The sequence below is a fragment of the Vidua chalybeata genome, chromosome 6 (genome assembly GCF_026979565.1).
Source record: "Vidua chalybeata isolate OUT-0048 chromosome 6, bVidCha1 merged haplotype, whole genome shotgun sequence".
NCBI lineage: Eukaryota > Metazoa > Chordata > Aves > Passeriformes > Viduidae > Vidua > Vidua chalybeata.
Window position 1 is genome coordinate 48,769,073 of NC_071535.1, and position 24,941 is coordinate 48,794,013.

The 24,941-nt window shown below is 41.4% G+C and overlaps 1 protein-coding gene across 6 annotated transcripts in view; it reads left to right on the plus strand.

The window, feature by feature from the left end:
- Positions 1 to 7,122, plus strand: part of PTPN5 (protein tyrosine phosphatase non-receptor type 5) — a 77,546-nt gene extending 70,424 nt beyond the window's left edge. For 5 of the 6 annotated variants that reach the window (XM_053946222.1, XM_053946221.1, XM_053946225.1 and 2 more), the window contains 2 exons: positions 1,516 to 1,629; positions 5,295 to 7,122. In XM_053946222.1, the coding sequence (XP_053802197.1) occupies positions 1,516 to 1,629; positions 5,295 to 5,388 (208 nt within the window). In that variant the 3' untranslated portion in view covers positions 5,389 to 7,122. The remainder of the gene's footprint in view (positions 1 to 1,515; positions 1,630 to 5,294) is intronic. The other variant, XM_053946226.1, reaches the window with a different exon arrangement.
- The last annotated feature ends 17,819 nt before the right edge of the window (positions 7,123 to 24,941 follow it).

A 24,941-nucleotide genomic window follows, 5' to 3' on the forward strand; every position in this document is an offset into this window, starting at 1 on the left:
TGCTCTCCAAAAGCCATAGTAAATGGGTATTATACAATGAGAATGTTTTTAAAGAGCCTCTTGGCAGAAATGGTTGGTAGCCTGGTGTCATCACAGATCCGACTGTAAGCTAATATGGAGTAATCACTATTAAAATGCTCATGTGATACTACATGTCCAGTTTTTCTGCCTGTGTTTTAAAACAGATGTGGAAGAATTTGGGACAGTTCAGATGAAAATAAGAAATGGTTTGTAAGGAGGTCCTCTTTGTCCATGGAATTTTGTGACTCTCTAAGAGCTCCTTGAAGAACTATAGTATCTGCTGCTGGTTACCATGCCACTCTTGCCTTGCATATTTGTTCTGTCCGCTTGTATGGTGTCATCCCCATGACACTGTAATAATCTGGGGAAAAATTGGGTGGTTTTATTTGGAAAAAAAAAATAGTAAGAGACAAGGAGAAAGGATATGACATGTTCTATGTGGATAATGTGCCACCCAATGCTGTCTCAGCCACTGAGAGACCTGCAGCTTGTCCTGGGACAAGGGCTGCTTCCTTTATCTAAAAATGTGTGTTTTTCCCTCCCTTTGCAAAACACTGCAGTGACTGGACAGTCAAGAGTATCAGGAGCTGTGTGCTGTGGTCTGTTTGGTTATGGTCAAGCAGAAGACAAAGGACAAAGCTGTGAGCCGTGAACTCCAGTATGGCTTGGATGTTTCTTGCCACTGGTTTTGCATTACGATTTTCTCACAATGGAAATGAAAGCAGGATTTCCTGTAGTTGTGTCAAGTAATTATTCCTAAGTATGCTCATTTAATTATTTCATGCATAAGAAGCACTTCCAGCATTTGCTGGTAGTTTGTTAGGTGATGATAAGAATTCACAGCTTCTATAGCACTGTGCCTTTGAAAATAAACTCAGTTCTGGTCATTAACTAAGGACTGTATCAGATACAAAAGAGTTCAGGAAAATTTAAAGAAAATTTTTGATAGTGAATTTGTTGTATTCTGCTCTAATTCAAATTACTAGATTGCAGATCTGATCAGAAAATGGCATCACACTTACTATACTGCTGTTAGCTCTAATTATTTAAGCAAGAGTTGGGTTTTTTTTACTGTGAATGAAAATAGCTTCAAAGAAGCTGTTAAAATTGAGAATTTCAAAATTAAGTTTGCCTTCAAATCAAGGCTTGCTGTCGAACCAAATCTTACTAAGAAATGCAGAAGCTTTTTTACAATGGTTCGGTGAGAGGTTCAACAACATATTCGGTCAATGAGTCTCTAATAGTCCATTTTTAGCACTGTATCTGCAATGTTCACCCTTTTGCTGTAAGTGTCTCACACTTAATCATGTCATCCAGTGAAGCTGGTATCTTCTCCTAGTTATGGCTTTCCATCTGGAAGCACCCAGCTGGCAAAGGTCAGAGGGACAAAAGGGATGATGGGGTCTGTGCTGGTTTAGTGGCAGTTGTTTGACGGGAAAGTTCCAAAATCCTTCTGACATCTCCACTGCCTCTTTCTGCTCTTCCCTTCCTTAGTGCAGGCATTGGGAGGACTGGCTGCTTTATTGCCACAAGTGTCTGCTGTAAACAGCTGAAGAACGAGGGCATAGTTGACATTTTGCGAACAGCCTGCCAGTTACGGTTAGACAGGTAAGAAAGCCTGCTTCCTTTCCAGAAAAGTAAAAAGCAAAAATGGTAATAGTTCCCCTTATTTAAGGAGAAGCAAATAAGGAGTGGGGAAGAACAAACCTAAGCGGAGGCCAAGAGAGAACGTTCCTCCGACTTGTAATCTTTGTCTGAGCAGTAAACCTTAATGAACAGCGCTAGAGCTGATTTAGGTTCACAGCTGGCATCAAAGTCTGCACAGCTGTCCATCTCCATGAAGCAAGGGGCGACCTTCTACCAGCTGAGGAGTTGGCCCCATGTGTTCATACAGATGCAAAGGCTCAAAGATCTACTCTACTTAAGTTCAGAGCCACAGATCATCACTCTCTTCCCAGAAGGAGTAATGAAAATTTATCTCATATACCAGAGCTGTGAGCCATGGTGAGAGAGACATTGCCTGGGGAAGGAGAGTGCACAACCTAGAGTTTTTGCAGACATATGAAAGGAGCTGTGAAAATCTCCACAAATTCAATGGTTTTCAGTTAAGCATTTCTTAACACACCACCTTGAGTTTGATTATGAAGTAAACAGACTTGAATTTTGTACCAGAGATGTTATTTTTCCTCTCCCACTGGTTTCAAGTGCCATCAAAATATGTCTCAGTGCTCTCTCTAATGATAATGATAAATGTTGTTGGGGGAAGAGATGTCATGAAAAACATACCAAAGATTTTTCTGAGGGAAAAAAAAAAAGAACGTCAACCCCACGCTGAACTTTATTTCAGAGAAGAAATTATGCTCAGTGGGAGGCAAAAAATTAAATGCTTGCTGCCCTGCTGAGGCTCTGATAGACAGGGACCTGCAGGGGCTTAGAGATTTGGCTGTTTCAGTGGATTTTAGCCCAGAAAAGGGAAGGCTTCTTGAGCAAAAGAAAACCAGATTATGAATAGTGAGTGCTGATTATCCATGGTCCAGTTAAATATCTGTCTGGATGTGAAATATCTTGTCTCTGTGACTAATGTTACACAGGAAAATTGCCACAAAAATGCAGGCTGAAGGCTTCTGCTTACAAATGTATGTGATGAAACAGGCCAATTGCAAATACTAGCTTTGAAGGGAGAGGGGAACTGGCAGTCTCTTTAAGACTCTGAAGAGGGAAAATCATACTTAAAGGACACCATAGGGGAAAAGGAAGACTGCAGGAGCTTCTGTAGCTGCCACATAGCTCTCAGGAGTGGGATGGAATAGATAAAAGCCATTTAAATGTCATGGGGTAAAATACTCAGGATGGAAAGCAGATCACTATCCTTCCTACAGAAAAGCATGATTTCTTCAAGGACTGAAAAATAGGGCTTGTAGTCTCTTCGAAGTCATGCTGCCACCCACTCTCATTTTCACTAACTCCCCCCAAAATCTCCAGGAGACTTCAAAAGTAGCATGAGAGGTTGAGACAGTGTCCAAGCAGCTATAAGAAGGAAGGCTGTGTCTCCTCCTCTTGCCTGATGATTTCTGTCTAGGATGGTAAGGAGTCACCAGGGACTTAGGGAAAGAAGACTGAATGCAGACCAGAGTAGATGTCTGAAGGAATGCACCTCTCTGCTTTACACAGTAGAAAGGTTGGCATTAGCCCTGAGAACCACCTTTGAGAGAACAAAGGGTTTTTTCCCTTCATTCCCTCACAAATCCCTTGGAAAAGTTCTGTGCACAGGGCTTTGCATCAATGGCCAACAGATGGTCCTAAAATAACCTAGTATGACTAAGGAGAGTAAGTATAATCATTCCTGCATCCTTCCCACAGTGCTGAGAGACATTTGCTGCCATTGCCCACAATGCAATTTGGATTTCAAAGGTTTCTGTGGCAAATAGGGGTGAAAACGTAATTCTGTGCCAGAGCCTGGACAACAAGCACATGTCATGGTGTGCATATGTGTGGCAAGGGAGGAAGCCACCACATAGCAGGAAACTGGATAAAAAGGAAAATAATTTCCTGTGGTCTGAATCTCAATGGACACCCTGGTGCTTTTGCTGCTACAACTTCAGGGTGTAACCCCACTGTTAATGGAACTTTCTGGGGAGAAATTGTCAGATATGACTAATGTTCCTTGTCTGTCACAGTCTGACATGGATATATTTCAGTGCTGTGTGGAGCACAGAGGGACTCAGAAACAAATCAACTGTGAGCTTGTATTAAGGAGAGCAGATGGGGGAGGAGATGCTCAGCTAGGAAGTATTTTTTTTAAAAACACAGTGTGTGTTTCTCACCTTTGCTAGATGATGAGAGGTCATCATCTATGGTCCCTGCCCATCCCTGCTCATTGTTCAATGTTATTTCAAGCAGCTGCTTGACAAAATAAGTGTAAGGGGCTGAAGGACAAGGTTGTCTTTCCTGTTCATCTCCTCCTTACTGGTACGGCTGCTGTGTGACCCATAATGGTTAAGTTGGACCCCATAGAAAAGGGCTGTCTCCAAGGAGAGTGCTAGAAGTCTGCTACCCATTTGACTTAGAGGAAGCAACTTTTCATTAATGTACTCTGGTGAGGTTTCTAAGTGAATGCACCACATGTGCTCTTCCTTAAACTGACACAGTTTGGTTGGCTCCATTCACCTGTGGGTTCCCATGTTCCTCAACTCGTCATTTCAGCCTCCTTTTGGCACTGCGCTGACGGGATCCATGCACCAGCATCAGTGCTGGGACAATTCTGCATACACTTTCTGTGAGCTTCAAACACAAATTCTAATTGTCTTCATAATGGATTGTCAAGAGATCATATCACTTTTGATGGAGTACTCTTAGCAAAATTTCAAATGTTAGTAGAATCTGCTTAAAAAGAGCAACTTCATTCTGATTGGTTTTGTTCATTTCTATCTTCCCCTGTAGTGCTTATATGTTGGTTAATATGCTACTTGCAGAAATACACACACATGGAAAATCAAACTACTTTTACTTCTGCTTGCATTTCCTTTCAGGTTTTCAGTTTTAAAGAGAACTGTAAAAGCTGAAAAATAAGCTGAACCAAAACAGGTTACTGTGCTGAGGGATATTTTGCTATCAGGGTGTGCATAGCAGTCAACTCAGTTACAAATCTGAGTTGTCCTTTCTAAAGTAACATTGTGTGCTCCAAAATCCTGATGGCCATCCCTAGTTCTCTGGCTAACTTGCCAAAAGCTTGATGTGGAGTGGCACAGAGGAAAGAATCCTTATTACAGAATGGGAAAATTGCACAGTTGTCTGGGCTGGTGTGGCTTGGCCTGGCCCTCTCTGGTCCCAAATTCAGTCCCTAGTGCAGCTGTGAAGTCTTGGATAAACTGCTTCCCCTCTTTATTCCCCTGCTCCCATCTATCTCTCTAGGGCTTTGGGGTGGGAATTACTTTTCACAGAAGGGTTTTTGGAATACAGGTGCTCAGGTAAGATAAGAGTAAATTATGATGGTGATGCTTTCCTGGAGGAGAGCCTCTGCCAAGGAAAATGAATGTAAAACCTGTTCCTGGTCTTACTACCTTCTGTTCCTTGCTCAGCAGACACTTTCAAAATGGAACTCGAGGTCAGACTTGAAGCTGATTACAATCAAAGGGCACCTCTCACTCATTTCAGAAAGCTTTGGAATGGACCTTTGGTGTGAAGCACAAGATTAATGTTAGCTGTGCTATTTCCTCATGTGTTTGCAAGTAATAAGATGGCTGTTTCCCTCCCCTTTTCTTCTTGCCTTTCAGGGGAGGAATGATCCAGACTTGTGAACAGTATCAATTTGTGCATCATGTCATGAGCTTGTATGGAAAGCAGCTTTCTAGAGCAGCAGAAGAATAAGTGTTCATGATATTCTTAAAGGCTAAAGCCAGAAGAACTTCTGACTGCACTCAGATATATTTCAGATCTGATAAGAGACACATGGTAACCTGGCTGTCTTAGCTGGAAAGATATTATTTTACTTTGATATTGCTTTTATGCTCTTGTTTGCATTGACATTAAAGAGCTAAGGTACGCCTTGTCTTAAACATATGTGACAGGATGTAATCTTCACCAAAAAAGGCTTATTTATACTGTAAATAATAATAGTAGCTTCATTTGTTACAAAAGCAAGAAAAAAATCCAGAAAAAAATTCACTGTCTTCGGTTTGTTCTTTTTTAAAAGGTCATTGCTAATATATCTGAATACATTGTGAAACTTTTTGAATTGTCATGCTGAAATGTGCTGTATGTTGACTAAGCTTGAAAGTAAATTTTGCCTCTTTCTGATTGTTTTTACATATAAAATTACCGAATACTGTGTGTATTGTAAACCTTCTGAGCCTCTGCATTGAAAGACTCAAGTAGATTTACATTTGAAATGATGTATCACACATCATGTTTACTTGTTTATTTTTTCTAAAGCAGTTCACTACCAGTGTTATCAGAACTAAGGGGGAAACAAGATTTGAATGACATGAGTCAAATTCTTGCCTCGAATTCTTACCAGCAGTGTACCCCAGTATCATCATAATGGGGTGAATCTGAGTAGACATTAATCTGAACATAAATGCTTCTTGCTTTACCTTTTCTTTGTCAATATTTGGGCATCTGGCAAACAGATTGTATTTCTGCAAATAGTTTCTATTTTTACATAGAACAGAATTTCTCCTGAAATCTGAGATTCAAAATCAGGTGAGGATTTTTTTTAGTTAATCTTTATTAAAAATTTAGTAATAAAAATCACTTTTATTCTATGAATTTATACTTGTTTCAAAGCTTTGAGGGTAACTGTGTGTCCACTACCTATTAAAATTAATGCAAATCCTAAAGGCAGCTTAAAAAAAAATCAGTGTGAACTTGTTTGCTGTTTTGTGATAAATTTGCCCTAAAACCAAATTAAGACAATAATTAGCCCATTCTTACCACTGGTCCAGGCAGCAGTGTTTCCTTTCCAATAATACAGACTGCTGCCTGTGCTTTTTGGTTTAGACTTCAATCAGGCTGGGAAGATTGTGAGGTGAGCACACATTTTAGTGCTTCACTGAGCAGAGAAAAATGGAGGTATGCAGGATCCTTAACATGAAAGATGAGTGTTTTGTGACTGGAAGCTCTGATGACCTACTAAAAATATATTTGCTTTTCTTTATTTGTAACAGTAACCAAAACCCACTGCTTCTGTTAGTGCAGAAGATTCTGTGAATTTACTGTACTTCCTAATCAGGAGAAGGTAAAGCAGCTCTCAGAACAATAAGAGGTGATCCTGCTCCCACTGATGTTTTGCCATTGACATCAGCAGGTGCAGGGTAAGGCCTGAAATGTTATGCCTACAACTTCATCACTGTGGGGAAAAAGTTTCCCAATATTTCAGTACACATCTTTGTGTTTATTCTGTATCCATGAACCTGTAAAAATCCTTTCTGCAGGGTTTGCATGAATGTGTGGCAAAATGTGTTATCTTTAAACCACTTGATTTTATTGCTGTATTTAAAATATTTCCTTCAGTGAGAAGCTAGCAAAAAGAACTGGCACTCTTTTTTAAAATACTGGTGATAGTCATTAAAGAGAGCAATAAACTTAAGCTTTTAAGCATAACATGACTGTTAGTTTTATGTAAATCTTGATAGCTATATTCTGTGCTACCAACTTCTTCGAAGGGGTAACACTATTCCATCTAAAAATAACAAAATAACCACTGATATTTTGGTTAATATTGAAAATGGAACTCCCTATAAATATTTTTCAGCTTTTCAGTGCCCTTCCGTGTCAAAACTGACTCAATGAATAAAACTACTTGCTCTGTCATCAGCTTCCCATGCATCTGCAAAAGAATGCTTGTTGGTTGGAGGGCAGTGTGCATATAGGAGGTAAGATCAACATACAAGTTGCCTCCTGCACAAGTAGATTTTCTCAAGGAGGATAGCTTTATGGCAAGCAAGGTAAAAAGGGCTCTAAGATACTGACCTTGAGGTCTTTGCACAGATCCTTAGCAGGTGTTAGTTGGCAGTGCTTCACTGACTTGAGTAGAAGTGAATGATTTACAACAATGAAGGAAATCTGGCCTGCTGTCCACTCTTTATTCTACATGTGTATTGGAATGTCCTGAGAGTGTGGTTGTTGATAAAATCAGGTCGTTTGGCATCAATTCACTGCTACAAAGCACATATCAGCCTCATTGCATGATCTGGTGATGAGGGCTGCGCTGGTGCCACCTCATACCAGGCAAGAGCAATACCATTTGGTCAGGATCAAAATATTCAAATGCCTCTTAAAGTGTCATTTTGTCTAACAGATTTGGAGCTAATCCTCCTATTTACTCTCTAGCCTTATCATAATTAACATATTTATGTCTCTTTTCTCGTTTACTTTTTTTTATAGAATTTAAGATCTGAAGGACCTTTTATCAGCTGTTCTGATCTCTTCTGGCAGCAGAGGTAGTCTTAAGAAGTGCTTAAGATTAGCAGAAAGGAGCTCTGGCCATGTGCAAGCACTTGAGATGAATGGGACTGCTGCTTCTGTAATCAGTGTGTTTGAAACTGAGCTGACAATAGGAGCTAAGCTAAGCTATGTCTCTGGCTAGTCTTTTTACTCTTTCTCTATTAAATGAAGATTCCAAGCATACTTTATCCACTCTCTCCTGCTCAGTGCCCAGGACTCTTTGTACCAGAGACCACAGCATTAGTACCTACAACACAGTTGTTTCCTAGAGGACTGAATTCCTCTCTCCAGGTGGGTAATGATATAACAAACATGAGATTATTTTATTTAGAACCAACTCTAGTGTCTTCTGTTTGATAAGCTTTTTTCACATTTTGAACAGGGCAGAGCCTAGCTCAGTGCCTTGGTTGTTTGATGGTCATTTGGTCACCACGCTTAAGCAGTTTTATCCTGTTTCTCTATCTGTCACAGTAACAGACTAATGGCACATTCTGTTCTCATGCAAGTAGTCTGAGATCAGCAGATGCTGAAGATTGCACAGAAACTAAGATTGCACTTAAGTGTAAGGGCTGTCCCCAGATAAAGCACAACTCGCTCTCTGAAGGATCAAGATAAAGATGACTTGGTCAAATTATTCTTAAATGTCAACTACCTAGTAGTCATGTAGGGAAGAGAACTGCATTTCTTCCAAGACTTTCAAAAGTATCTATTTATTCTGGACTTTTCTTCTATAATTAGTCTACAATGGAAAAATCCTAACATGTGAATTTGCAGTTGCAAAATGGAATTGAGAAAGAAGACAGGACAAAACAGGGCCTTATTTCCTGTCACTTTCCTGCTGCCTCTTCAGTAGAGGAATCATGCAGCTTGCACATAGATGGTCATGCCTTGTAGAATTGCTATGGAGAAAAAAACAAACACTTCTTCTGGAGTCCCTGGAGAAAACCTTTTTTCTTCTGCCAGGTCTGTAGAGGAGTATTTCCTGGTGTCTGGAAGAGTGACTGTCACCTTAGGATAAAGTAGGGCAGCTCAGAGAAGCTTTTTTCCCTGCAAATTAAAAAAACAAGTCTCCATTCAAAAGCACTGAAGAAATATGTGAATGAAAGCAGCATTTGCAGCTTTGTGCATAAGGTACAGGCAGTCAAAGATCTGCAGGCAGCACAAGCATTGATTTCTAGTGCCTCAACATGAATTTCACATATTCACAAAGAAGTTAATTTCTTTGATTACATGCAAGGAAAGAGAAGAATCCAATCTCATTTGAGCACTGATAGAGATCAGGCTCCAGCACCTGAATACAACTGATGCTACACTCTTGTGGCATGGTGTGAAAGTCACAGAAAGGGTTATGATTAGACCTGCCCAAGCTTTTGGGCCATGTAATACCCAGCAGGGCAGCAGTGTCAGGTTTACTCAGATGATAGCAAAGCTGAATGAAGAGGGAGACTGAATTACTCAGAATTAAAAGCCATATTGGCACCAATGCTGGCAATATGGCTCTGAACATTTGAAAACATAAAGCTTAAACAGTCTGGCAAAAGACTTGGGTATTGCAATTCCTGGCCCTTTCTGCTGGACCATGCTACTCAACTTGTGTTCCCTCTTGGTTCTTATCTGCCTATTGCTGCTTATGCTTTAAATATAATTAAATAAGTCACTTTATTGCACTACTGTTAATCCATTATGTTGATAGCTAGTGTTTTCCAGAAATCATCTCTTTCCTTGGAGCCTGTCTTACTAGACACCGTTCAGAGGGCTCAACCTCTTCTGCATAGATCTTCATCCCAGAATTTTAGGGGTATAAATCTGCAGTTATGTGCATCTTACTAATGGCATTTCTCCACTGAGGAAAAAGTTGTGTTTGCCTGAGTTAAAGCTTCTTATTAGTCTGACCTTAACTCCCCTATTTCCAGTACCAGGTGCAACTTTCCTCTGAAAAGCCAAAGGCAGCATTTCCATCAGTCATATGGGGAAAATCCTGCATAGATCTCCTTTGCATGTTTAGCTTGTTTGCCTCTGAAATGGACACAAGGAAGCATGTCAGGAATTAAGTCAAAACAGGTAATGCACAATGGAAACCTTCTTTTGGTAAATTAGCTTTGACTCCTATCTCAAAAGAAGGAAAGCCATGTGTAATTGATTTTAACCACATCCACTATTGTCTTCTCAGTTTTTAGGATTTTGTGAGGAATACAGAAAGCAAACACTTAGGCAGCACAAAGGCCAGGGTGTCAGTTTGGATAGGTAGAAGGAATTGGATTGTGTTGGCAGTATTATGGTTTTTGTTGGGGAAAACACAACTTTCAGTTCAGAAAGCAGGTTTCTCTGTGGCTAAGTTGGGCTCTTGTTCCTGAAGTAGAATACTGAAGACATAAGTGAAGGTTGGTTTCTTCATTCATTTATTAAACAAGCAATAAATAGCACCTTATCTACTTCATGACGTGGTCAGTCCCATTTCCACACACTTCTGATTTGATCTGTGTTAACAGAACACGAGCTTCCAGACAAGTGAGCAGAGTGTCTGCCTTGCTGGATTCCTTCTTTAGCCTGTGAAACAGCATATGTTTGTTTTGGCTGTCTGAATGTGGTATTTTTTGCTCACTGGAGAAGCTGACAGTGTTTCAGCCTCTGCACTGTTTTTTCTTGGTTTTTGTTTAACCTTCCTCTTTCTTTCCTAGACTAGCAGAAATCACCTAAAAATCATCAGGAAAAAGTGGTATATTCCTGGAGGGGGATGGGAGGCTTGGGTGTCCATTGCTTTTTCCTGAGTTTACCTGTAGATTTATTCCCATCAGCCTGTGGAAGTTGGCTAGATTTTTATGTTCTTTGGTTTTCTCAGCTCCTGTGTTTTGCAGAGCATAACCCAAGTGCCTCCTGCACTAGACTCCCTTTTAAACTGAATTTAACGTAAATATGGAGAAGACAACAATTCTGTTCCAAACAGAAATCAATTGAGGTCAATTAAGGAGTTTATTGCCACTATACCTTGTTAAGCTTTTGTTGCAAGCAAGATATAGGTAGGTTGTGTCCTGCAGAATGGATTTGTCTTATCCACCTAAAACCTTATCCATCTCCTGCACTATGTCAGCAATGCTGTGGTCAACACAAGTGAAGTTTAAAAAAGCTGAATACACTGAGCTGTGTAAATAAAGTACCCTTCCCATTGGGAATGCAGTCCTCCATATGAAGAAGTGTGTCAGAATCTTAGATTTATTAAAGAATAGAAGAAAGGTGATTAAAGAATGGTCTCCAAGCTGAAGTTGTGAACTGATTTTCTAAAGCACAGAGTCCCTGCTCGAGTAACTGAATGAACTGGCTGGACTTGGAAATGAGAGAAAGTGCTGCATATATCATTTTAAAATAAACAAAGCCAAAACTTGGAGGTTTGAAAGCTGCACTGGGGAACAACTTAAACATCAAAGAAGGATTTTTTGAATGTTTAACTGTTTGAAAACTGCACTCACATATTTTTGTTTTAGCATGAAAAAAAACCTTGTTAAATTATTTTAAATTAGACTGCCTTTGATCAAAGTTTTGAAATGGTGTCAAAATCAATCATAAGAAAATCTGGGATTGAGGAGGTAATGTTTATTTTTAACTAAAAAGGTTGGTTTTTTTTTTTCTGACCTACAGAAGGTTTATTCCTGTTAGCATCATACTTAAAGTTTTATCACCCTGTTATTCCAAAAATGAGAAAGTGCTGAAGCCAGTGTAAAGGAAGTAACAACACAGCCCATTAGCCAGTATGTATTTAAGTTTTGAACTATTCAGAGCTGTATTTGTCCAGTGTAAAAGGACCCAGGCATCTTCCTAGGAATGCAACAAGCTACACAACCTCATGTGAGCTGAGGGACACAGAAAGGTTAGTAATGGTCATGAAAATTCATGTGGTATGAATGATGAGGACCTTATCAGCTGGGATAAAAAGGTAAAATTTACATTACATTAAACATATATTTACATATATTCTCAAGAATGTCATAATTCTTTGTGTTCTGTGGCTGTGGTCAGGCAGGGTAAAAATTAGCTGTGTAAGTCCAATACCTTTAGACTCATATCTGCTTTGTTTTTCCTTCCCTTACAAAGAAAGAAACTTTGTATATTATCACTCCAAGGTGTAACCAATTTTCACCTTCAAAAAAATCTGTGGCCAAGGATAAAAATTTTGATCAGGCAATAGAAATTTAAGTAAAGGGAATTGCGTTTTTGAGGTGAAAGGAGGAACTGTAAAGGTGATTGGATAACTTTTAAGCCATGTCACTGTAGCTTTTGTAGGATTTGAAAATCCAAATCTGAAGGCATGCAGAGCAGTGGACCAGGGAGCCAAGCAGCATCCTATAAACCTTCTCATTTTAGCATTGGGTGCTGCTGCTGTGGATTTGGCTCACAATGGGTGAGGGGCAAATCCACAGCATTCTTTTCAAGGGCCTCTGGGTGTAGGGTAATATCTTGTCTCTTCCTAACCAGCCCAAATCAGTGCTGTCACCAACACCCATGACCACTGGTACGTACACAGGAGTGAAGGGGTGAGAGAGGGAGGAAGAGGGGATGGGAACACCTTCGGGCAGACCACCTTCAGGCATAAGGAAACAGAGCACTTGTGGAACATACAGGCAGCCTGGAGGCAAAAGCCAGCTCATCATGGAGATCAGGGGATATATATTCTGTTAAGGAAAAGGATCACTTTGGGGGGATGCCCAAAACAGAGCACTCTGTAATTCCTGCTGACAACAAAGCAAACTCTCAAGGTCATATGGTCTTAACATTGTCTTTCCTGTGGGCTGTATCTTTTAGGTTGCCATGCATAATCCTAACTTTATCATTTCTGCCCCCAAATTTTGGGAAGGCTTTTGGGTTAATTTTCTTCTGCCCCAAGATATTTCAGCAGCATAAGCAACTGTGTCAGAAGTTACAATTCCTTACTGCATCTGTCTTGTCACAGAACAATTTTTAAAACTAGAGAGTTGCAGTTTGTAGATGACTAATACTCACCCCTCAAGGACAACAATCAAATAGCCCAGTTTCCCCAAACTGCCCTTCACACATGGACCAATCTTGGATTATCTTGGCTTAAAGCAGCCTTCTTACTGTCTTGTCACTGCAGTGAGGACAATGACACAGCTCCCAGCCACATCCACTGGGAGCAGGTAGTGCACATGCTCTTGTGGAATTCACAAATCCCTCTGTATGTGATGAGAGCTGGGGAGGTCCTTGATTAGAAAGAAGTGCAATGAAATAGTCTAAACGAATAAGATGGAATAACTCAAGCTGGTAGTCAAGTTTCTTTTGATATTCCTGGTGTAAAATAGAGACATTTTGCTGCTAACCACAGAAAAATAATTCTGCTTCAGAGTGGTGTTCTCAGGGAGCTTTAGAAATTAGTCTTCAAGGACAGCTCCTTACTGGTCAGTTTTTGGGGAAAAATCCAAACCAGTTTTACTTGAATTTAACAACTAGTAAATACTAAAATAAACCAAATGGCTTCATTCTGATAGAAAAATATAGCTCTTAGAAGCTCTCTGCAATTAAGCAGTTCAAAGCAGAAGGATTTGTCCTAAATTATGGGCATTTACCTAGACATAGGGCATGAGCAGCATTGAAGAGATTAATGCAACTTGTGCTGAACCAAGTTCTAATGGCCTTTTTGATACATCCAGCTGTGAAGCCTTCTTGAATGGCATCTGACATTGAGCACCTTACAGCACTCCTGCACAGCAAGGCAGCCACATTTTCTCATTGTCTAGGTGACAAGATATCTGCAGAGAGAGCAAATTACTTGTCCAGAATCCTGCAGAAAATCAGGAAAGAATCAGGAGATAATCAGCAGCCTCCACAGACAACTAGAATTCTTCCTGCTGTGCAAACCTTTCTCTCTCAGGAGTTTTAGGTGATGAGCAGTTCTCTATGTAGCTTTGTGTTTTGGGGCTTCTTGTTGTATCCACTCTTTGCCATTCCTGGTAAATAAATCCTGCAAACAGTACCTTGCTGTTCACTTAATTCACATACTTTTTCCCCAACCAAAAAAGTGTTTTCCAGGAAGTCTTCTGCCTTGTTGGATCCTTGTAGCATGCTGATGTGCTCCTTTGAGATCCTTGCTGGAGAAAGCCTTCCTGAATTTGTGGGAAAACCTTGTCCACTGGAAAAAAAAAACCACAAGGGTGAGTAAAAAATATTTTTTTCTGGAAGACCTTTAGCTAGTATATGCTAATAACTGACTGTATTTCCAGGTGCTCTCAGGTATATTCACTTACCCCATGCAAGTAAATACAGCCTGTCATCTTCCATAACCAGAAGAGAGGTAAACAAAAAGAGGTGCAAACTGCAGTTACCTATATCCATTCTCACTGTTTTTGGAGATTTTTCATGGATCAGTCAGATCAGTGGGAAAGCTGCTGGAAACTTGTCCTTATTGATTTAAATGCAGCAGTTCTTGCTATGCAGAACTATGATTGAGTGATTTGGCTAGGGCTGGAAGAATGTGACCTTTAATGCATAAGTAAATAAGCCTTTCCATCATGTATAATCTCTCCCATATGACAGATCTGTGACTGTCTAACATGACAGAAAGATTGTATGAGTCTTTATTTTTTGAGACATATTATCACAGAAAGTCACAAATCATTCCTGCCACTGTGCAGAGAGCTGCTAATGAAAGAATTTCATTCCAGAGTAGTATCCATGATGGATGTAAAGTTGTAAGAAGTACAGTAAGTAAAATAAAGCAAGGTTAATCCAATCTCTTCCATAAAGTAGACAGGAACAAACCCCTGTGATTTCAAATAAACTCAAGCACAGAAAGTAAGTAACAGGCCACAATTCCATTTCACTCATTCATTCTGTAATTCCAATGTTTCTTCTTGAAGTTTAAGAGACAAAGCAATTTTCTGACCTAAACTTAAAAGCAAACCAAGCCCTAATGAAACATGGGAAAGAGAGAGTGGGTTATTTTTGTTACTTAGTTTTGTAAGTAACAAAACTAAGTAACAAAAAAAAACCCTATTTTTTTTAGAATAGTGAGGCCCTAATGCCTCTTGTGTGTCATAGAATCACAGAATGGCCTGGGTTGGAAGGGACATGAAAGATCATCCAGTTCCAACCCCCTGCCATGAGCAGGGACAGCTTGCACTAGAGCAGGCTGCTCAGAGCCCCATCCAACCTGCCTCTGAACACTGCCAGGGATGGAGCATGCACAACTTCTCTAGGCAACCTGTAGCAGTGCCTCACCAACCTTACAGTAAAGATTTTTTCCCTAATACCTGATCTAAACCTGCTTTCTTTCAGTGTGAAGCCAATTCCCTTTGTGGTGTTGCTGTATTACTGCCCTTGTAAATAGTCTTGCCTCATCTTTCTTGTAGGCTTCCTTCAGGTACTGGAAGGCCACAATTAGGTCACTCCAAAGCCTTCTCCAGGCTGAACAATCCCAATTCTCTCAGCTTTTCCTCACAGGAGAGGTGCTTCATCCCTCTAATTAACTTGGTGGCCTTCTCTGGACTTGCTTCAACAGGTAAATGTCCTTCCTTCAAGTGCCATTCAGGCAAAACCAGTGTTAAATCTTAGTAATACAGAGTATTATTTGGGACATATATCCCAGTTCATTCCTGTTTAATTTGTGATGTCCCATGGTTGCAAAAGTACTTCCCTTCCTCTGTTCTTTTCCTTCCCTTGTTCTGTCCCTCTCTCTCCTCTTTCCTTAATTCTTAGTTCACCCTAATTCACCACTTCTCTCAGACAGTCCTTTGCAAATCTGCCAAGCCAAGTCAAACTCTTCCTACAGTACTTCAGAGTCTTAAATCCAATAGCTTCCATTCCCCTTCTCTGGTCTCTGTATTCCTCATGCAGTGCAGGGGGAATACTCACTGCCAGTGCAGAGCATCAGAATAAAAGGATGTCTCTGAGAAGAAGACTGGCTTCCATTTTTCTGCCATAGGCCAAAGAATGCACCTGATCCAAAATACATCACTAGCAGTGGAAAGATTTCTGTCTGTTTCTGGGGTCTTAGGAAGGTGAGGGGATGAGGGAAAATTGGATTTGGCCTCAAAATTTCTGCCCTCGGAGACTCTGGATTTTCAACAGGTCAATTTCTTTAGTGATTAAAAAAAAAACCCCACTGATATAAAGGCAAATAAAAAGAGGAGTTCACTAATACATTTGTCATACACACTCCCTGCCACCCCAGCCTACTGAGAGGTTCTGCTTACTGTTTCTCTATGGTTTTTTCTCTTTCCAATCTGAATGCTGCTCCTGAGATGACAGAGATAACTACAAGTCTGCAGTATTCTGTGCCTACACTGATGCCATCTGCACAACATCCTTGATCGTGACTAAAGATAAGCTCTAGAGGTCTGGCTTCAGCATTGCTAGGCCAGTCACTAACAGCCAAGTTTGTAAGAGTTTTGAAGTTAGGCAAAGGGCAGATTTGCTGCAAGTAGAGGGAGGTGAAGCAGGATGGAAGAATCTATCCCCTGCTGGCTTTGAGCTCTATGGCTCTTGCCCTCTGAGCCCACTGCACAAAAGGAAGAATGTGTTTTCACAGGTGCAAACATTGTGCTTATTATGGAGGAGAGCCTTTGTGTTCCCTGAAAATAAATAACACAAAGCGTATAGGTTTGAAATATACACCGTGCATCTCTAGTGGGAATGGGGCAGACCCAGGCACCTACAGTCTTCTCTGGCTGACAGGAAACTCTGTTGTGCAGAGTGATAGGTAATGTTTGCTCTCAGACCCACGAGGTTCTTTGTACAATGTCAACATCAACTGCAGACAAACATTTGAAGGTCAGAATTGGTGGACCAAACTGTAACTATCTTTTCTTGCATGTCACCACAACATTCATGATTCACTAGTCTTTTTAGGCTTGAACAGAAATCTAACTTGTACAAGTCATAAACCAACCTACAATTACCACAACACCCATATGAAAACACCTTTCAAGAGAGAGCAGATTTCAGTTTGAAGCCTGGTTATTACACATAATAAGCCAAACTTCTTCACTGACGTCAGTGTGGAAGGGGAGTGAGTCACCACTGAATTTGGACCAGTTTTAGCCAAGAAGATGGGAATGATAAAATTTACCTTGGCACTGTCCTTCTAGTGCAAATGAAATTTGCCCAAACACTGTTGCAGCACTTTTGAGTGAGTGGATGGGCCTGGGCATAATGAGAATAATATTTTTTTTTTCATCTGCATGTGTTTCATATCACCAAACAAATGTGTGTCTGCTTTTTGAAAGAAAACCAACCACATTTTATGCAGCAAACTAGCTTTTAATCAGTGCTGAGTAACAGTGATGCTGCCTGCCTGCCTTACCTTTTATTGCAGCAGGACCATCTCTTCAAGATGAGCTTTGCCATTAGCATAATCTTTTCAGTATAATATTTATCTTTTTGATTAAGTCCTAGGCAGGGTTGGGCACAGGCTGTTTGGTACTGTGGTAGATTACCTTACTTAAACGAATAGTGATCCTGTGCCAGGCACTGCAGCATTCTTGGCAGGCAAAGCAGTAATATGGCAGTCATCCTTCAACTTGTGAAATGGTTCCAGGTATGTTTGTAGATGTCATCTGCAGTTGCCTGAAACCATTTACTTAACAATGACAAGGAGAGAAAAAAAAGCAGATCTGGGACAGAAGAACTGAACAGAAAAGCAGTGTGTCTGTTAGTAAACAGCTTTATAGGATTATGTGCAACTTTTAGTGAGCACTATGAGCTATAATTAGCTTAATTTCTACTGAAGTGGAAGGGGGGAATTTATCATTCTGCTACCAATCGAGAAATCAAAAGTAATTCACTGACATTTTGCTGTTTAGTGTAAGAATTTGGATATCAAGAACAAAAAATAAGACTGTCTTTTGTCTTTTTGAATGTTTGTCTTTTTGTTATTTTAACAGGTGTGCTCCCTAACTCCTGACAGAACTGGAACCACTAAAAGTGAACAACAGAGAGCAGTGCTTGGGATCTCGCTGGTAAAGAAAGTGCAAAGCTTCACTTAGAAGCTCAATGAGAAAGAGTCAAAGTGGGATGATAAGTATGAATGATGATTCAACTGATGATGGACTGGCCCACACTGTGAAAATGAAGGGTGTTCAGCCCAGTTATTTAAAAGGCTTGGGTGTTAAGACTGGAGGTCTAGTACAGAACACTCTGTTCTTCATTGATCATAAGTGATGGAAAGTAAATATCTTTACACAGTGGGTGGATCACATGTGAGACAGCAAGGTTTGAGCTGCAAAATTCATAAAGCAGAAACACAAAACCCCAGACCTTGGGCTGACAAAACTGGAATCCACAGTCTCATAAAGCTAGTGTGGCAGGCAAGCAGAGGAGCATCAAGACCTCTTTTTCACGTTGGAAGTAAAGTCCCAAGTCTGGAATCTCTCTTGCACAGGAGCCCATGTTATATCCTGCAAAGACAATGACACCCGTTTTGATTTATAATGTACTTGCTGGTATTTTTCTTGCCCATCCCTTCCCATTTCCCAGGGATTCCAATTCAGTTTGTCAGCAATCTCAAGAACACCTGTTGCATCCTATGTTGCGTTCAGATTAGGGGTTCTGATATGTGTTAGTTAGCTGGTTCTGTGTACCCCTTTGTACACTGCTGTTCCCTCCGCGATGGTTCACTCCAGGCTGCCTGCCATTGGAGCTTCCCCACATCACTCCAGTAACCACCCTCTGTTCCTTCCTGAAACTTCCTTGTCAGTTACCCCATCCCCATGTCCCCATTCATCCCAGAGCCCCATGTCTGCCCCTGTCGCATTCCCGTTGGTCGCCGTGGTCCATGTCACTACCACGGCGCCTGTCCCCATTGGGCGGGAGGGCTTCTGCCCTCCTCGTCCTGCCTCCATAAAATCCCACGACCCCCCCGGTCCCGGTACCATTTTGTCCACATGGTGCTGGGAGCGAGTCGTGTCTCTCCATTGCAGCTCTATGCAACAATAAAAGCTCTCCAGCAGACCACGCGGACCGAGCGGACAATTCCTTCACCTCTTTGTCTCGCCCCTCACGCACGGCAGCAGAAGTGGCCAGCCCCACCCCAGTGCATGGAAAGCAGAAGCGCCTGGGAATAGCAGCAGCCCCGGTCCTGCCAAGAAGCAGTGCCCTAGCCAGGCTCTCCAGAGCCCCCAGGACCGGGGAAAAACAAAGCGAAGCCGCACACCCAAGTGAAGAGGAAAGGAAAAGCCTGCCTGGAGTGTGTGCTAACTCCTGAAGGTGGCACCCTGAAGGGGATGAAAAATGGATGAGTGATAGAGAGGTCTCCCAAGTACACCAGGAGGCAAGAAGGGAAGAGAGAACAGCTTACCATTTCATGTAGCTGGGCTGAGTGACTGTGATCACAGTGGTCACAGGGTACACGAGACAGTGACCCTAATGAGCAGTACAGCAGTGCCAGTGTAGCTATGGGAGGTAAGTGGGGATGACTCAAGGGAGGAAGAGGAGGAGGAATATTTAGTCTTTACACTGTTTTTCAGTGTGAAACTCTCCAATGGAGCAGTGCTGCTTTGCTGGAACACTTAGGAAACTTGTAAAATAACACTGATCTGCAGTCTTTTTATTGTTTAACATGGAATAAGCTGTTAGTCTGTACCTTCTGTTGGTAGTATGAAGGTAATAATGAAGGAATTTTTGCTGAATGAAGTGGTAGAAGCATAAAACAGTAAATCTTTCATTTAAGTCTTTACACTTCTCACCTAAACCAGACTAGTAAAATGTATTGTATGTTTTATTTTAGTCAGGATTGCCCTGATGAATTCTTATCCTGATTCTTTAAAGTGACCCATGAGACTTGGACTTGACTGCAGTCTGCCGAGGACCAGCAGCACAATAGGAGGCTGGTAAATGTTTAATATCACATTTGTTTTGTGAATTAATTTTGCAGTAGCATTATTGATGCTGTATATTTTAGTCTATGATCTTTACAGTAATACACACGGCTGTTAAGAAAACCAGGAAGAAAAGTTGGAAAGTTTAGCTTCATTTTTTCAGCATAGGCTGGAGGAGAATTTCAAAGTTAGGCTATGGATTTTACTGGCTGTTAGTCTTTGAGATGACTTCTGCTAGAAGTGGACCAGCTTTGAACTATGCTTTCTATTAAAAGCATTTTAAGACCATTTTGAAACTACCTACATAGGAGGAGGATAAAATTATAGCAGTGCATCCTTCACAAGATTAGTAACTGCTGAACATTCTCTTGGTGGTATGGTAGGAAGGAAACTTCAGGGGCCAAAAGAAGCTCAGCTGTGAGGGCAGGCAGATTTTCTCACACGGAGGATGGATCTGCCCTAGTGGCCACCCCTGACGTATCTCTGTGAGGCTGGTCCTGCATTTTCTGTGTCAGGCTCCTGCAGGATGGGTACCAGGCCTGGTGTCTGAGTGCCTTCTGTGGGCCATGATCAGGGTGGTCTGAAGGGACAGTGCAGGTTGGGGGCCATCCCTGGTCATTCCTGTGTGACAGAAACCACTTCTGTGGCACAGCTAACCTGGAAGTTGTGTCTGAGCTGCCTCTGACTCCTGTGCATGCTGGAATTGTAGCCTGGTGTCTTAGTTACTGATTCATCTTTGCCCATCAGAGTTCAGATACAAATATTGTGTAGGCAGTAGAGGGAGTGTTTGGATGGTGTGTCAGCTCCTCTGTACCAGCTATGAGAATGGAGCAGTGCCAAGGGGCACTCTTCTGCTTTTGGATTCCTATAGCTGCATTCCCTTCAGTGAACACACAGAAAGGAGAGGAAAATCTACTTAGGAACAACCTTTTTCCATCCCCCTTTTTTCACAGGATTTCTTCCAATTTACTAAACCGCTTTCATCCTGTGATCTGCCCATTTTGTTAGGAGTTCTCCCTGCTGTTCAACACTTTCTTGGTGTTTGAAGTGCTCAGCTGACAATTCTGAACAGTTTTTTATTCATTTGCTTCCACTGTTATTTTTTCCAGAGACACAGTACCAAACCTATCAGAGTTTAAGGAGTGTCTGGTTGATGTTTAGTCATATGGTTTAGTTTTTGGGCAGTCCTGCAAGGAGCAGATAACTGAAATTGATGATCCTTATAGGTCCCTTTCAACTTGAGCTATTCTATGATTCTGACATTTGCAACCATAAAGTGTGTGATGCTCCTACTTTTAATTGGGGATCCTGACAAGCTGTGTTGTCCTGAATGATGCAAAGGTGGGAGGAATTTGGCTCAAGAAGGCAAATAGGTAAAATGCCCATGGGATGATCAGTATAATGAAAGGCTGCAAAACCCTAATGGGACTTGGCATGGTGTTGATAAAGTGTTGGCATGGTGTCCTCAGCTTCTAACTGAGGACAAACAGATGGACAGATCAGACGAGAACAGATCATATCCTTCCCACACTACTATTGTTTCAGGCTTACTAAGTTTTGGCTTTGGATCTTGGCTTTGTCAAACTTTTCCATTGCAGTCTCCTGTGAAGATGCTTTCACAATTGCTAACCCATTTTCTCAGCCTGCAGGCTCACACTCTTTCCCACAAGGTTGGCTTCTCACCACCCACCTTTCTCCCTCTTCTGGTCTCTGATTTTCAGAGTAATCAGTAAATATATCCTCTGCATGTGAATGCACACCCTTCAGCACATACCATGTGGCTTATCTAGGCAGATGCACAGATCCACGTAATACTGCATTCATTTTGTCCGCACATCATTTTACCTGAGTAGGAGCCAGAAATCCTGACAGCTTAGACATCTTGGGGCAGGAAACTCTGATCATAGGATTCAGGGACACAGCTGGAAATTCTGTTTATTGCAGTCTGTGTTGTTTCCTGCCTCAGTCTTTTTGTTGGGTGATGGGCTTGAAAAGGGTTTGGATAGTGAAGCAGGGAACCACCCACAAACTCATCACTGACCAGGTGGAAGAGGAGCAGGGGGGCAGACGTATTCTTTACCAGGTGTACACAAACACCTGCAGAATCAGTGCTTCACCAGGTCTCCTCACCTGGGCCAGTAGCATTTTACAGGCTTATCTGTGTGCACAAGCAAAACCTCTTCCTGCTGCTTCTTTGTTCCCCGGGGGGAGAAAATGGAAGTCTTTTAAGTGCTGCTTTTAAGTGGCTAAGTCAAGAATTTCGGCCTGAGCTTTTGCTTCAAACGTTGATGTCATGAGCAACAAGCAAAGCACCTTTTCTGAAATGATGAATAGAAGGAAACTCTGAGTATCGCTTGGCTCTCGGCAGGCAGATGGCGCCAGATGTGCGCTCAGCGTGGCAAAAAGCCTCTTCTGCCGCCTGGATCAGGGCAAAAAGCCTCTTCTGCCGCCCGGATAAAACCACTGGCAGGGCAAACAGGAGTACGGGTGCTGTGTCTGCCACACTGAATGGTTATCAGACCCGTGCTGCAGTGAAAATACATCCACAGCAAAGCTTTGGTACAGGAAGAGTTGATTTTCCTGAGTACCAGCAGACAATCCTGATTTCTAAAACTACACGTTGTGTGGGGAAAATAAATAAAGGAAGAAAAAAAAAAAAATATTTAGAATCATAGAATGGCTCAGGTTGGAAGGGATCTTAAAAATCATCTAGTTCCAGTCTTTCACTAGACCAGGTTGCTCAGAACCCCATCCTTCCTGTGGCCTTGAACACTGTCAGGGATGGGACATCCACAGCTTCTCTGGGCAACCTGTGCCAGTGCCTCACCACCCTCCCAGTAAAGAATTTCTCAATAATACCTAATCTAAATCTACTCTCTTTCAGTTTGAACCCTTTATCCCTTGTCCTAACACTACACACCCTAGTAAATAATTTCTCCCATCTCTCTTGTAGGCTCCCTTCAGATACTGGAAACATGTCGGTTTTGTTTTGGGTTTTATTATCATGTGCAAGACATCCTTATCATGCCCCATGTTACTCTGCTGCAAATAAGGGAGCGTTTTCTGTACTAACTTTGGCTCTATTATTTTTATCATGATGTTAGGTATATATCCTCATGGGATTTTAGGGAAGAACAGCAGAAAGATGCTTTACAAAACCAAGAAACTGCCTGGAATCAAATCTCCAGGTCCTGGGGAAGTGAGGGGCTTTGGGATTTGCGACTTCCCAGAGCTTCCTCTTTTTCTGCTGAGATGAACAACTAAAAGAGGACAGGTGACTCACTGTATAAGAAACAGAACTAAATCAGGTGAATCAAAACCATGATCAGTCAAAGCATAAGAGAAAATTTTGAGTGTCCCTGAAGACTGAAGGGGACTAGTTTTGGACCATTTTTTCTGGGAACTTGCAGGTACAGGATAGGTGTCAAGTTATATTTGCAGCTGCAGCCTTCAAATGCCTTCTGTTCTTTCCAGATTCTCCAATTATTCAAGAACCTGTCCTCAAGATTTTTGCTATACACAGTGAAGAACCAAGCACACTGCAAGCATCAAGGTCCCCTTGGCAAAACCAAGGCCCAAAGTCACATCAAGGACAATATGGAGGAGACAGAAGAAGAAAACGTGGTGTTGGAGAAAGCCGGTGACTGCATTACAACCAAAACCTTGGTGAGAAAAGACAGTGGAGCCATTGTGCTGAATCTGAAAAATCACTGTGTTTGCAGAGGAATGTAGTGATAGGAAAAGGGGCAATGGCTTCATGGGTACCTTTGGATTAACATTAGGAAGAAATTCCATACTGTGAGGGTTGTGAGGCACTGGAACAGGTTGTCCAGAGAAGCTGTGGATGCTCCATTACTGGGAGTGTTCCAGAACAGGCTGGATGGGGCTCTGAGCAACCTGGTCTAGTGGAAGATGTCCCTGCTCATGGCAGAGGATCTTTAAGGTTTCTTCCAACCAAAACCATTCTGTGAAAAACTAATTTAGTTAGAAAACACTGCTGAACTAGCTTCTGGGAGTTACAGTTCAGGTACCTGATCTAGTTGAAGCTGTCCCTGCTTATTGCAGGGGGATTGAACTAGATGAGCTTTAAAAGTCCCAAACTATCCTGTGAGACCTCTTATTCCTATTTTTGATTCCCAATGACAGCAATTTTCTAGTCCCCATTCATAAGGCCAGAGTGCATCACAGGAAATACAAGGCAAACAGCAAGTCTGGGCTGAAACATTTAAGAAAGAAAATCACCAACTTCAAGCAATATATATAATTTTTCACCTAAAGCTTTGCATTTTTGTCCAAACTTCCTATGGGTTAGGGAAGACGTTTCTGAGCTGCTCTGCAATGCACTGCAGAAAGAGCTCATTTTCAGAATAAGTGCAATAATTCAAATGTTTAAACATTTGAAGTGACCAAGAGAAGTAGGTGGCAAAGAAATTGTCTTTAGAAAAGCATTGTGATCATGAGTAAATCTAAACATATAAGTTACCCCTCCTTGACTTCCTGCCATACATACATATATTTCTTTATACATACAAATATAACACATGCACACAATTTGGAGTCAATAAATTGTGACTGTTCTGTGCTAGTTTGATTTTTCTCTGTGTAGAATGTCTGAGAGGGGTATCTCACAAAAGTTGCTTGAATGGCTTGTTACCTACAAGCAACCTTGAGAGGCCAAAACATTCAGCACCTCTGAAAGTCACACCTATGGGTTTGGGTTTTTCCTTAATTAGACCAGAACTGACTTGAACAAGTGGCTGATTTTGTTGTATCCATCAGATAGCAACCATATGATCCATGCTTAAGACAGCTTGTGCAACACATGGGAGTGCTCCTATCAGCAGCAGCATCTGACTAACAAGACTGTTGCTCTTCTTTTTCTGTTAATATTTTGGTTCTTTCTTTCTCTGTCTCATTCAAAATGTTGGGATTTCACATTAATTAAATTAATTCACATTAATTAAATCACTCATGGTATTTTCCTGTTTTCCGCTGGGATAAAGCTCATATTATTCTTAGTAGCTAGTACAACACTGTTTTGGATTTGTAGCTAAGTAGTGTTTTCTCTTATTAAAGGACTACTCAGGTTCCCATGCTCTGCCAGTGAGCAGGTGCACAAGAAGCTGGGAGGGAGCATGGCCAGGACAGCTGGCCCAA